This window comes from Crotalus tigris, unplaced genomic scaffold, assembly GCF_016545835.1.
Source record: "Crotalus tigris isolate CLP2741 ecotype Arizona unplaced genomic scaffold, ASM1654583v1 scf7180000020074.1721668, whole genome shotgun sequence".
Classification (NCBI taxonomy): domain Eukaryota; kingdom Metazoa; phylum Chordata; class Lepidosauria; order Squamata; family Viperidae; genus Crotalus; species Crotalus tigris.
This window is the reverse complement of record NW_024097846.1, coordinates 1684264-1698192: the sequence shown is the minus strand read 5'-3', so window position 1 is coordinate 1698192 and position 13929 is coordinate 1684264. Positions and strand designations below refer to the sequence as shown.

Genomic DNA, 13929 nt, shown 5'->3' with positions numbered 1-13929 from the left:
ATAATTTTGTGTAATTATCTTCTTTTATCATTGAACATCTTGCTGTTAAATGTATACCCAAATATTTAACCTTTTTAACTATCTGTAATTCTGTTTTTTTTACATTTGTTTTTGTTTATCTGTAAGATTTTTAGCGATTACTTTAGCTTTTTCTCTGTTTATTTTCAGTCCTGCCATTTCTCCATACTGTTCTACCTTTCCCAGTAATTTAGGAATCATCTCCAAAGGTTCTTCTAAGATAAATACCAAATCATCAGCAAATGCTTGTAATTTATATGTTTCGCCTTTTATTTCCAGTCCTTTAATTTCTGTATCTTGTCTGATATTTCTATTTAGAACTTCCAGAGTGAAAATGAATAACAATGGGGATAACGGACATCCTCGCCTTGTGCCTTTTCTTATCTCAAAGCTCTCCGTACAATCTCCATTCACGATCACTTTGTTTTTCTGTTTGTTATATATTGTTTTTATCATATTTATAAAGTCCTGTCCAAAGTCCATTATTTGTAGTTGCTGAATCATAAATTGCCAGGAAATGTTATCAAATGTCTTTTGGGCATCTAGAAATATTAGTGCCAATTGTTTCCTTGGGTGTAGTTAATAATATTCTAATATGTCCATTATCACTCTTAAGTTATTTTTGATTTGTCTCTTTGGTAAAAAGCCATTTTAGTCTGAGTGTATGAATTCAACTAAATATTTTTTTCAGTCTCTCTGCCATTATTGAAGTAAAAATTTTATAATCCACATTAAGCAACAATATTGGTCTCTAGTTTTTTACCTGTGTCAAATCTGAGTCTTCTTTTGGTATTAAAGTAATATTTGCTTCCATCCATGTGGTTGGGAGTTTAGCCTCCAACAAAAGTCCATTACAAATGTCTTTTAATGGTTCACTTAGTATATCTTGTAGTTTTTTTTTTATAATATTTTATTGGTTTTCCAGTTTTACATTTGAGTATTTAAAAAGCAACGTGGTGACTGGGTTAATCAATAGTTCAGTAACAGAAACTTTTGGTACCGATCTTGGGTTACATCATCAAATATTTCTTCTCTTTTTCCCTTAAAATTTACTATGTCATATTTAAACTAGTACATTTCTAATTGCATCAAATTCAATAAAAACTTCATTATTACATTTATCAATGCATTTTTAGCTTATACATATCTCAATAGGTCTTCATAAATAATCCATGTCCTGTTATTAATTTCTACCTAATTTTTAATTTTTAGTTTACGGTCAATACTCCAATTTAACCTTTAATATCCATAATTTTCATCTTTTGGGTAGCCCAAATTTCCCTTATCTCATTTCATAAGAAAGTATAATATGTAAAATACACTTTTTACCTACTTGAATATAATCTTATTCTATTTCCTAAAATTTTTCTATTTCTCACCATATTAAATCACCAACTTGGTAATAGAGTATCCCCTTTGTTGGCTCCAATCCATTATGTATATTGCCTGAGTTAGTTAACAGTTCAAACATATTCCTAATAATTAGTTTTCATTTCCCTTTTAAATCTAATTCTCGGTATTGAACAAATTAATTCCTTATTTTCCACTAATTTCCAACTATTTTAAATCTAATAATCAAAATTCCCCTTATCTCAATGTCTCCCTTTAACCCTCCAACTGACAATATAGAATCCCCTGTAGTAAATCAAAAACCCCAGTTTTTCAACCTAATTCTAGCCTTCTTCCTTTGCCAAACAGGCTTCCATACCAACGCTTTTAAATCATCAAATAGATCTCCCTCCATTCTTGTATATGTTTATTTATTTATTTAATTTTATTTATATGCCGCCCAATCCCAAAGGACTCAGGGCGGCGTACAAAATTAAAACAATCATCAACAATAAAATAATACAATCATACCGCGAGTCCAATCATATCCCGCCCCCCCCCCCGGGGACATCAGCCCCAGGCCTGCCGGAACAGGAGAGTTTTAATGGCTTTCTTAAAGGCCGGCAGGGTGGGAGTAGTTCGAACCTCGGGGGGAAGTTGATTCCACCAGGTCGGAGCCACCACAGAAAAGGCCCTTCCCTGAGGGCCCGCCAGCCGACATTGTCTGGCCGACGGGACCTGAAGGAGGCCCAATCTATGGGACCTCACCAGTCTCTGGGAACTGTGCGGCAGTATGCGGTCCTGTAAGTAACCTGGCCCTATGCCATGAAGGGCTTTAAAGGTGATAACCAACACCTTGAAATGCGTCCGGAGACCCACAGGAAGCCAGTGCAGCTTGCGGAGGATAGGTGACACGCGCCAAGGCACGCGGCTGCATTCTGAACCAACTCCAGCCTCCGAACGCTCTTCAAGGGTAGCCCCATGTAGAGCGCATTACAGTAATCCAGTCTTGAGGTGACAAGGGCATGAGTGACTGTGAGTAAAGCCTCTCGGTCCAAATAAGGCCGCAACTGGTGCACCAGGCGAACCTGGGCAAAGGTCCCCCTGGCCACAGCTGATAGATGTTGTTCCAAATTTAGCTGTGAGTCCAGGAGGACACCCAAGTTGCATGCCTGCACTGAGGGAGGTAAATTTGCCCCCCCCAGGACTAATGATGGACCATCCAGTTGACCTTTGGGAGGCAAGACCCAGAGCCACTTGGTCTTGTCAGGGTTGAGTCTAAGCCTGTTCACCCCCATCCAGACCCTCACATCTTCCAGGCACCGGCACATCACGTCGACTGCTTCACTGAAAGGACACGGGGTGGAGATATACAATTGGGTATCCTCCGCGTACTGATGATACCTCACCCCGTGTTGCCGAATGATCTCACCCAGCGGTTTCATGTAGATGTTAAAAAGGAGGGGGGACAGGACCGAGCCCTGAGGCACCCCATGATCGAGGCACCTAGGGGTCGATCTCTGTCTGCCTGCCAACACCGACTGCGACCTGTCAGAGAGGTAGGAGGAGAACCACCGCAATACGGTGCTGCCCACCCCCACCTCTCCGAGACAATGCAGAAGGATACCATGGTCGATGGTATCGAAAGTCGCTGAGAGGTCAAGAAGCACTAGGATAGAGGAATGACCCCTATCCTGGGCTCGCCAGAGGTCATCGGTCAGTGCGACCAAAGCAGTCTCAGTCCTGTAGCCGGGCCTGAAACCAGATTGAAAAGGGTCCAGATAATTAGTTTCATCCAAGGATCGCAAGAGTTGGGACGCCACCACCTTCTCTACAACCTTCCCCACAAAGGGGAGGTTGGAGACAGGACGAAAGTTCTTCAAAACATCTGGGTCCAGGGAAGGCTTCTTGAGGAGGGGCCTCACCACCGCTTCCTTTAAAGGTTGCGGGAAAGACCCCTCCATCAAGGAGGCACTGATTATCGCCTGGAGCCAGCCTCGTGTCACCTCCCTACTGGCAGAAACCAGCCAGGAGGGGCACGGGTCCAATAAACAGGTGGCGGCATTCATTGCCCTCACAGCCTTGTCCACTTCATCAGGGGTCACAGGCTCAAACTCGCTCCAGATAACATGACTAAGACCAGCCCCCGGCAACTCGGCTGGCACTGCCCAGTCAGAGTCCAGGTCTCTCTGAATCTGAGTGATTTTGCCCAAAAGAAACTGAACAAACTCCTCAGCTCTCCCCTGCAAGGGTTCCTCCGCCACCTCCACTTTAAGAAGGGAGCAGGTCACCCTAAACAAGGCGGACAGGTGAGATTCTGCGGACGCAATAAGTGCGGAAAAATGAACACGCTTTGCCACCCTTATCGCCACTAAATAAGTCCTAAGATAGGCTCTTAATAGTGATCGGTCAGATTCAGAGTTACTGGCCCTCCAACGTCGCTCTAGACGTCTCTTGTGGCGCTTCATCTCCCGGAGCTCCTCAGTAAACCAATGCGCCCTCCGGGGACCACCACCACAGAGAGGTCGCAAAGGCGCAATTCGATCCAGGGCCCCGGACGCCGCCTCATTCCAGGCCGCAACCAGGGACCCGGACGAGATGTGGACAAGGGAGTCAGGTATTTCCCCAAGCTCCTCCTGGAACCGATCTGGGTCCATTAGGCGCCTGGGGCGGAACCACCTCGTCGGCTCCCTCTCCCTGCGATGGGGGAGTGATGCTCTGAAGTCAGCCTCAATAGGAAATGATCTGTCCATGACAAGGGCGAGATCTCTATTCCCCTTAATTCCAGATCATGTCTCCATTGCCCCGAGAGAAACACAAGGTCGAGTGTGTGACCACCCCTATGAGTCGGATCCTGAATTACCTGGGTCAGGTCCATGGTTGCCATGGAAGCCATGAACTCCTGCACCGCCTCTGAACGATCGCCGAGTGATGGTAGGTTAAAGTCCCCCAGTACCATAAGTCTGGGGAACTCCACCTCCAACCCGACTACTGACTCCAGCAACGCAGGCAGGGTTGTTGCAACACAGCTGGGAGGTAGGTACGTCAGCAGCAAGCCCAACTGAACCCATGAACCCAACTTCAATAGGAGGGACTCACACCCAACAACCTTCGGGGCAGGAATCCCACGAGGACTCAAGGACTTCCGAGCGATGACTGCCACTCCCCCACCCCTGCCCTGATGTCGAGGCTGATGAAGCACCACAAACCCGTCCGGGCACATCTCCAAGAGGGAAACACCCCCCTCAGGGCCCAGCCAGGTTTCGGTTATACATGCCAGGTCCGCCCCGCTGTCCAATATTAAATCACGGACAAGGGGGGCTTTGTTGACAACAGACCTGGCATTAAGCAACAGCAGCCTACAACTAGGGCCCTGTACTCCCCTGTCACCAGTACTACAGGATGAGCCTTTTGAGGGGCCGGAACAAGGAATCGCTCTAATATAGCGAGTCCTCGTTCCCCAAAGATGGCCTGCCCCTCGGCTCCCGCCATATCTGCCCATCCCAGTCATGACCGGGATGCTCCGACCTTCTCCCCTCCCTGGAGTACCCCCAACCTCACCAGCCTTCTCCCTTCCTGACCGGACTCGCTTTCCATACAGACCAAGCCCAAGGGTAAGTCCTGCCCCCCCTACTTTTGCTATTGCACTCAGCAGAGGGGGTACCAGGCTCCACCCCTGACTCCACCATTCTCATACCCCAAACACTCAATACACATTCACACTCAATTTATATACATAAAAATAAAAATATTCACATTCATACGCCCTAAATACAATAATAAAATTTATACATAACAGGGCCACCATTCATCTACATACATACACATACCCACAACAAACAGTCTCTAAAAAATATTGCCCCTCTGTATCCCAGGCTGGTCCAATGTTGCCGGCTAGGTGATCATTAGGTACTTGTCTTGGGGCAGCCCGTACTTGGCCTTATGCTCCTCAAAGAGCTGGATCAACTTCTCTCGTGCACCTCATCAATGGCTTCTCCGGATATCCAACAATTGTGCAAAGTCAACCCAGCCACGGCGGGACCGTAATTCGTCTTCTTCCACGGGGTGCCAGTGTAGGCCAGCTCCTCCGGCCTGCTCGACAGCCTCCCCAAAGGCCCATTCCCCAATGCGGCGGGACCCAGCAACAGCGTACAATTGAAGCTGGAGGTGGTGGCCTTGTTGTCGCGCTTCCTCTTCTTGCTGGCCATCACTGCAGCGGTGGCGGTTGCCGCCGGGGCAGCAGGCGAAGTCATGCGGGGAGCCCAAGACCCCGTCGCGGAGCCCGAGGAAAACGTCGAGGCGGCGGCGGCGATGATAGCGGAGAAGAAGGAAAAGAAAGCCACACACGGGGCAGCGAGGGTTGGCTGAGCGCCAGGCTGGATTGCCCAAGCGGGCGGCTGTGGCGAGGCCTGCCGCCGCGGGGGAGGCTGTGGTTGCTGGTGGGGCAGGCCAGAACTCTCCAGCAGCAGAAAGTCGGGCTGTGGGTCGCCGCCACGCGGGACGTGGGACATGCCGGGCAGCGGGGACAAGGCGGCGGCGGCCTCCAGGCACAACGAAGTGGCCGAGGTGGTGGACGAAGAAGTCGAGGAGGCCGAGGAGGAGGCTGAGGCGGGGCGGTGGGCTGGGGCGGCGGCAGCGGCTGCTACTGCTACTGGCAGGCGAGCTGGCTCCGAGGCCTATGACATACAGGCAGGGAAAAAACGGAGCTTCGGCCGCCGGTAGCGGCGCCGGGATAAACATACTTTATTCCTACTCGCTCAGAGCTGAGGCCGCTCTGCATGGTGGAGAGAGGAGGATGCTCAGGGGGGCAAGCCGCGCTCTTGCTTTCTCTCGCTCGCTCGCTCGCTCGCTCCGGCGTCTCCTGGCTCGGCTCGCCTTTTTCCTACAGCCGCTTCTGCCCGGCTCCCATGGTGGGGACCGCCCGCCTGGGCTGCGAGGCACGGGAGAGGAGGGCGACGGGCCGGGCGGACTGAACAAAGCCCCCCGTGCAGGCGGCGGCGGCTGGCTTTTTTTTCTTGCAGGAAAACCGCCGAACTTAGAGTTCCCCCTTCGCTTCATCAGCTGCGCGGCGATTCCGTGTCCCGTAGGCAAAAACTATGTTGGATATGTTCTATGTTGTTTGAATTAAGGGAGATCATTTGATTGCCCATTTTCTAAGAGAACTGGTCGATTTGTAATCGTTAAATTGTCATCCCAGTGTCTCAGATCCCCATATTTGCTCTGGTATAGTTGTCTTCAATTCGATCTGGTCTTCTTTCTCAAATTTCTTCAGATTTGTATAAAAAGTCATTTCCATTTTTAAGGTTGTCGCTTCATTGTCTGGATGTTCACTAAACTGTACTTGTTGGTCACTTAAGTCCTCTGTCTTGGTACTCAGTTGTTCCATTTCTGTTGTTTTCTGGATTTTTGGTTCTTTAGTTGAAATCAGAATTTGGCTTTGTACATCTAAGCTGGCATCTTGATCTTTCTTTTTAGGTCTCATTTTCTCACAAACTGTGAGAATAGTTTCAAGTATTAATTTTAGCATGGCAAGGTTTTTTTTGCTGATCTTCCTCCATCTCTATCATGAAGTTGTAAATAGTCTTTCTAGTGAAGGTTGTTTATTGAGCAAAAGTCAGTAAAAGTTCACCTTCACAATTCACAATTCATGGAAACTAATTTCACTGCCCATCTGTTCTCTCACAGCTGAAACCCTCACAGACAATACCAAGGTCAGAGAAATCTTATCTGGGCTGGGCTGTGAGCTAAATCTTTTTGTAGGAAATAAGAGATTGTAATTCCAACCTTCCCCACAAGGTGTCACCGATACCATTTAAAGTTTTTTAAAAAAAATTCCCGGACTTTTCTAGGTTCTTTTCCAATTTAAATTCTTTTTTGCAGCTAGAAATAGAAAGTCTCTGTAAGAGTAGGAGATTTTTGGTCCCCAAGTTCCAAAAACATATAGATCCAATTATATTAGAGTGGTATTTTTGATGCTTTGATTCCCTGGGTAGTCAGACATCGCTATTTTTAGAGGGGAAAAAATTCCCTTCCCTCTCTTCACAGGGGGACGATACTTCAGGAAGCTTTTTACAGGAAAATACTTAGGATAAAAAGAAGATAAGATCTCACCTGGTTCCTCCACATTGCTTTCAGAGTGCTTGTTAGTGAGTTTGACTTCGGCTGTCAGCAGCTAAGTGATGGGCCATATTGTTATGGCCGATCTTTTTTCCCGTTGGTTAGAAGAGCTGGCCCGGATCAAGTGGGAGGGCTGTTTTTTCCTCTAACATAGTCTTAAATGTTTCTGGAATTTTTGGAAGACTATTTTCTTCTAGATATTGGATAGTTCTCTCTCTTGATGTTTCTTCTACATCATACAGTTTCTTGCAATATTCCTTAATTATCTTTTTTATTTCATTTTTAAATTGTAGACAGCTTTTTTCATTTACTAAGTTGTATATCATTTTCTTCTCCTTCTGTTTTTTAAGTTTATAAGCTAACCATCTCTCTGGTTTATTTGCATTTTCAAAAAAAATGTTTTGCTCTTTTTATCTGCTGTGCCAATTTTTCTGAATCCAACAAATTTAGTTTGTGTTTTATTGTTTCCATTTCTCTTTTCAAAGTCTTTTTCTGCGGCTGTTTTTTTGTAGTTCTGATTCTAACTTTCCAAATTTTTCTTTTAGTAGTACATATTGCTGTCTTCTCTGTTTGTTTTTCCTTGTTGTATATGTTATAGCTATACCTCTAAAATACTCTTTGGCTGTGTCCCATATATTTTGTAATGTTGTATCTTCTTTTTTGTTTTTTGCTAAAGAAAAACTCCATTTCTTTTTCTTTCTTTTTTTTGCTAATTCTATCAATTCTCTTTCTTTTAGTATAGATTGATTTAAGGTCCATCTTGGTCTTTTTTGTATTCCTCTCCATGTCACTTTTAAAGGGTTATGGTCTACCCATTTACCTAGTTCTATCTCAATTCCCTGTATATTCATCCTCAATTCAGACATCATCCAAATTATGTCAATTCTTGACCAGGATTTTTGACTATTTGAATAAAAAGTATATTGTAGTTTTTCTGGATTAATTTCCCTCCAAACATCTTGTATTCCAATTTCTTCTATCATATTAAAAAATGTATTAGGTAGTCTTCTTCTTCCAGTTTTCCCTATTTTGCTGCTTTTATGGTCAATTGTCCCATCTACTATCGCATTAAAGTCTCCTACTAAACAAATATTTTGGTACTCCATTTCTATTATTTTTCTATGGAGGCTTTGGTAGAATTATTCCTGGTTGTTATTTGGTGCATAGATTACTACTAACAATGTTTGTTTTTGATGTAGATACATTTCTACCATCACAATTATTCCTTCTTCATCTAAGTAAACCATTTTAGAATCTATTGTCTTTTTAATATATACAGCAACACCTCTTTTTTCTGATGCACTGATGCATAATAAAGTTTCCCAATTTTTGGGTATTCCAACAGTTTATGTTGTTGTTTTATATATATATATATATATATCTTGCAAACAAATTATATCTATATTTAATTTCTGTAGTTTCCTGAATTTTTTTTTTTTTTTTTTTTGGACAGGGAATTTAGTCCATTTATATTCACTGAAAAGATTTCATTTTCTTTCTCCATTTCCGTTATTTATATTTAGGTATAGTCAATCTCGTGGTCCTCTGTTCTCTGGCAGTTCCTTCACTCTCTTGTTCAAATTTCTCTTTCTGTTCTCTTGTTTGTGTAGTTACTTCTTCAATTATCTCTTCCATTTGTTTCTGTTCCTTGCTCTCCTCTTGCTGATGTTGCACTCCTTCATCTAAGACTGCTCGGTTTCTTAGTTCAAAGTCTTCTGCTTTCCAGATTGAATCCAGTCGATATCTTGTATTATTCCAGTTGATTAAAATCCCTTCTGGCATTAACCATCTGAAATTTATGCCTTTTGCAATCAGCTTTGTAGTTAAAAAAATGGTAATATCTTCAAGTATCTCTTACTCTCTTAGGTATCTGCTTTAAGACTACAATTTCTTTACTTTTGTATTATAATGGCTCATCTCTCACTTTTCTCAATACTTCATCTCTTGTTTTCTTTATGAACCTCACATGTATTTCTCTAGGTAGTTTATATTTCCTTGGGTAGCCTAAATTCATTCAAAATATTTCATCTATCTCTATTTGCATCACTGCTCTGTCTGCTTTCAAAGCCTCTGCCAGAAGCTCAATGATTACAACTGCTCTATTTTCTTCTCTGTCTTCAGGGATATTTTGAAATCTCAAGTAGTGTTCCACCTTCTGCATTTCTAAGATCGCCACCATTTCTTCTAGATTTTGGTTTGCTTGTTCTAATTTTTCATTTTCCTGCAATAGTATTTCCATTTTGATCAATATCATCTGATTTATTTTCCAGTTTCTGGATTCTTTGTTCATTTTTGGCAATCATTTGATGATGAACTTCAAATTGTGCCTTTATATCCAAAATTTCTTTGCTTAATTTATCAAATTGCTTTTTGTCTCTTCATGACTTTTTTGCCTTGACTCTTGAATCAATTTTAGTGTAGTCTGCATTTCATTTTGGGCAGTGCTTATTTTCTCACACTGTAACATTGTTTCAATAGATCCCTGAGTTGTTGGGCTAGGAGTTGCAACAGAGGGTGCACAGGAAGTCTTCTTCATAAGTCTGGTGATGTTTGATGTACTCATTTTTCAGCCAACAGTCTTAGGATAACATCCAAAATGTAAAAAGGAGCCAACTATTTTAGGCTAAATCCAGTATCTCAAGGGGAAAAAACAAAATAGAGCAGGCAAAAAGAAAAAAGAAAAAAAAGCCAACTGTCTTAGGCTAAACTCCAATCAAAAAGAATGAGCCAACTACTTTATGCCAAAGCCAACTCGTCCAGTCGGGTCTCAGATGTAAAGCGTTCACTGTCTCCAAATAGTTCGTCAACAAATATAGTTATGAGAAGTCTTTTCCATTGTAGACTCACATCAAGGAATTTTGTTTACACCAGGTGTTGTCTCAAGGTCAGATATTTCCAGATTCTTTTAGTATTTAATAATACTGTAATTGCTTCTTTCATCACTAGATGTCCTCATACACTATTTTATCAATGTCTGGTTTTAGAAAGTTTTTACAAAGTTTTTCTTTTAAAGTTTATAGGTTATTTGCCCTTGAAAAAAAAAGCACTGATTCATCCAGCTTCAGCATGCTGTTGACAATCAGCTGTTTGGTGGAGCACCACAGCTCCTCACTTTCCTTCCAGCTGTCAATGACTTGGGCTGCCTGGGCTCACCTGGCAGTCTTTCCTCCATCCTTTTAGAGGGTATCTTCAGTTCACTCAGATGACTGCCATCTGGTCTGGGGTCCTGAAGTATCCCTCCTTCTTCGTTGCCCCTCCAGGGCAACTTTCCAACCCTTTAGAGTCGCCAGGCAAAGCAAAATCGGGCTGAGAAGCCAGAGCCCCAGCTTCGTCCACCCATCTCATCACCTGCCAAAACCAGAAGTCCACTATGGAACTTAGATTTATTAGCAATCAGAAGCAGGGCCAGAAGTACTAAAGGAATGATTGAAATCCTAATGGTAACTTTTCATGTATTTGTATAATGTAACCTGCTTGTTCTTAAGAGCAGAATAGATTTCCTTTTGTCATTTTTTAAAGGAAGGCTGCTACTTTTCCCCCAAAAGCATTTGACAGTCTTTTGTCCACTTTTTCTTTGACAATCTTCTGGAAAATTTACTTAAGACTTGTTTTTTAGCCAAGCCCTTGGAGTAAGGATTGGCTTCTGAATGGTAGTTTTGTTTTTATTAGCGATTATTGTCATGTAATTAGCTGAAAACTATCTGCTGCCAGTAAAGATAAAGAAACATATAGAGAGGTTTTGTTCCCAGCTAAATAAAAGCATTGCCATGCATTCTGCGTGGTATTTTCTGTGATAAAATCAAGATTTGATCATTTATTCCTCTAGATCAGACATGTCAAACTCGCTACGTCACATGATGTCGTACAACATATCGGAAAGGTTTTGCCATTGCCGGCAATGGGGTGGGTGCGGCTTCCAGATGATGCATCTGGCTCACGGCCCAGCAGTTTGACACCCTTGCTCTAGATGGTCTGGAACTACAACTCCCAACATCCCTTTTAGTGGCTATACCAGCAGGACCTACTGGAAGTTATAGGCCAGGTGTCAAACTCGCAACATCACATGGCGTGTCACGACGTATCACGGGTTTTTTTCCCATTCCCGGCAATGGGGTGGGCGCGGTCTCGCATGACGCATCCAGCCCAATGGCCTGCAGTTTGACTCCCCTGTTATAGGCCAATAAAATTTCTGGATGACTCTATTTTTCCCATCCCTGTTCTAAAATCAGTTGTGAGGAACCTCTTTCACCTGCTTTGCTTCTTTGCTGGGTCCACCCTCAAATGCCAGGGTATGGAATGAGCTGCTTCTTCCAAGGTCTTGTCCAAGAGATCACTCAGCTGATTGTGTACCTGTTCCAGGACATTCACCTTCATCACCTATCAACAAAACAGAGGGAATTTAATGATGCCCAGGTCTGTCATGATAGATTCCTAGAATGTATTTAGGTGATGGGCATGTTGGTTGGCTTGGTATATCTGTATATCTCCCAGGGTTTTTTTTCTTGTCCTTGTGGCTAAATTGGCATTATCTGGAATGTGTTGTATGACATTGTTTCATATGGTCTCCTATTCCAGAGTGTCCAACGCACTTGCTGCTTCCAATGCTCTCTTCTTCCAATGCCTGATGTAAAGCCTTTTCCATGCTGCATTTAGACAACATTTTTTTCTCTCTTTATCATACTCCAGCCCATGATTGAAATAGCATTGCTGCATTGGTGTTAGATAATGTCCAGATTATGGAGAAGGGAGGGTTTGGCAGTGGCCTAGTAGAATTAGAGCTTTCCCCAAAGCTGGGCTGAAGTGGTCTCCTCCCACCCAAATAGCCACGAAGCCAATGGGTGAGAAAGCCAAGGTGATTTTATACATCTTGAGGCATTAGCTTTAGGGAAAGCCCCATTTCTACTATGCCATTGCTAAACCCTCCCTATACAGCCTGAACTATTCTTGGAGAAGGATGCAAACTTTAAAAAACTAAGACTCAAGAGAACAACCAGCAGCTGTCTCTCAACTGAGTTACTGCCTGAACCTATCAGATTACCCAGATGAGCTGGTTCTAAACTTAACCAGTTGTTTCCCTTCCTTGATCTATTACAAAAGCTCCCTTGCCCAGAAGGCCAAGTAGATCTCCAGGACCTGCTCCTCTATGACAAGGATAGATGTCATGTGGTCCTGGAGACACAGAATCAGCCATTTTAATCATCCTTGACTATTTACTGTATCATTTAGGATGGAATATTTGTTTCTCCAGTGCTAGCATTGGCTTTTATTATTACCTATTATAATATCTATTATTACCTCCAGGTGTCTCTTCCATTGGCTGTGGGCAATGACATTCTCCAGGTGTTCATCCTCTCCTAGAGAATTAGAAATAGCTTCACTTTAAAAACACGATTTCACATTGGGCGAATGGAGGAGGTCAGTTCATTGTTTGGATTAAAAATCTCATTGTAGAGATTTTTTTTTGTTTATAAATTACTACCTCCGAATTTCAAGTACTTGTTTCCCCACTCTTCACATTCTCTTTCCTTTGGGGTGGATAAAGCAGGTCCAAAACTATCTGCACCAGGCGTCTGAAATATGTTATATGGCATGTTTTATTCAGTTTTGTAGCCTTTTCTTAAAGCAGATTTCCAGACTATAATAACATCTTTTAACCAGCAGATCTGGAAGGCTGTTTATCCTAGAATTCTATAATAATAATAATAATAATAATAATAATAATAATAATAATAATTCAGAATGTAGAGGCAAACCAGGGGGAGTTGGCAGTGAAAGAATCCAGTAGAGATATACAACTGTTCTCATTTGGAAACCAGGCACCTCTTCCTCAGGAAGAACAAAACCCTCTAACTAAAGAAATAAAAGAATTGAAACAAAGAATAATTGAGCATCTAGAACAGCACAAAAACAACAGAATACGGCTGCCTGCATTGAAGCTTGTTCCAAAGAAACAGCTAGCACAAGCATTAAAAGATGCAAATACTGCAATAGCAAGTATAAGCACCAATTCACTGCAAGAAACAAAACAATTAATGTACAGCACAGCTGCAGTTATAACAGAATACCTGGGATGTAAAATCAACAAAAAAGAAAAACAAACAAACAGTGCACCAGAAAAATGGAAGGTTAGACTAGAAAATAAGATCAGCAAGTTAAGATCACATGCAAGCAAGCTAGAACAGATGAAAGAAAAGAAGCTGAAGAACAAGAATACCAAAGAATACCTAATCAAGAAATACCACTTAGAAACAAGGAAGATCAAGGAAGCACTGGAAATAATAAAGCAACAAATAACAGCTATAGCCAGGAAAATCAGTAGATATGAAGCTCGAATTGCAAACTATAGGCAGAACCTCCAATTTCCATCCAATCAGAAACATTTCTACCAATCCATCAATGGCGAAACTGCAAGGAATCAGTCAGTACCTGACAAGGAAGAAACAGTGCAATTCTGGAAGCAGATAT

The 13929-nt window shown here is 42.7% G+C and overlaps 1 protein-coding gene across 1 annotated transcript in view; it reads right to left on the bottom strand.

Annotated features, from left to right (window-relative positions):
- LOC120318140 (sterol O-acyltransferase 2-like) overlaps positions 1-13193 on the bottom strand; it is a 36558-nt gene extending 23365 nt beyond the window's left edge. The window contains exons 1-2 of the mRNA XM_039365462.1: positions 12760-13193; positions 11714-11841 (exon numbers count right to left, since the gene is read on the bottom strand). Of these exons, the coding sequence (XP_039221396.1) occupies positions 11714-11838 (125 nt within the window). The 5' untranslated portion in view covers positions 11839-11841; positions 12760-13193. The remainder of the gene's footprint in view (positions 1-11713; positions 11842-12759) is intronic.
- Positions 13194-13929: the final 736 nt, after the last annotated feature.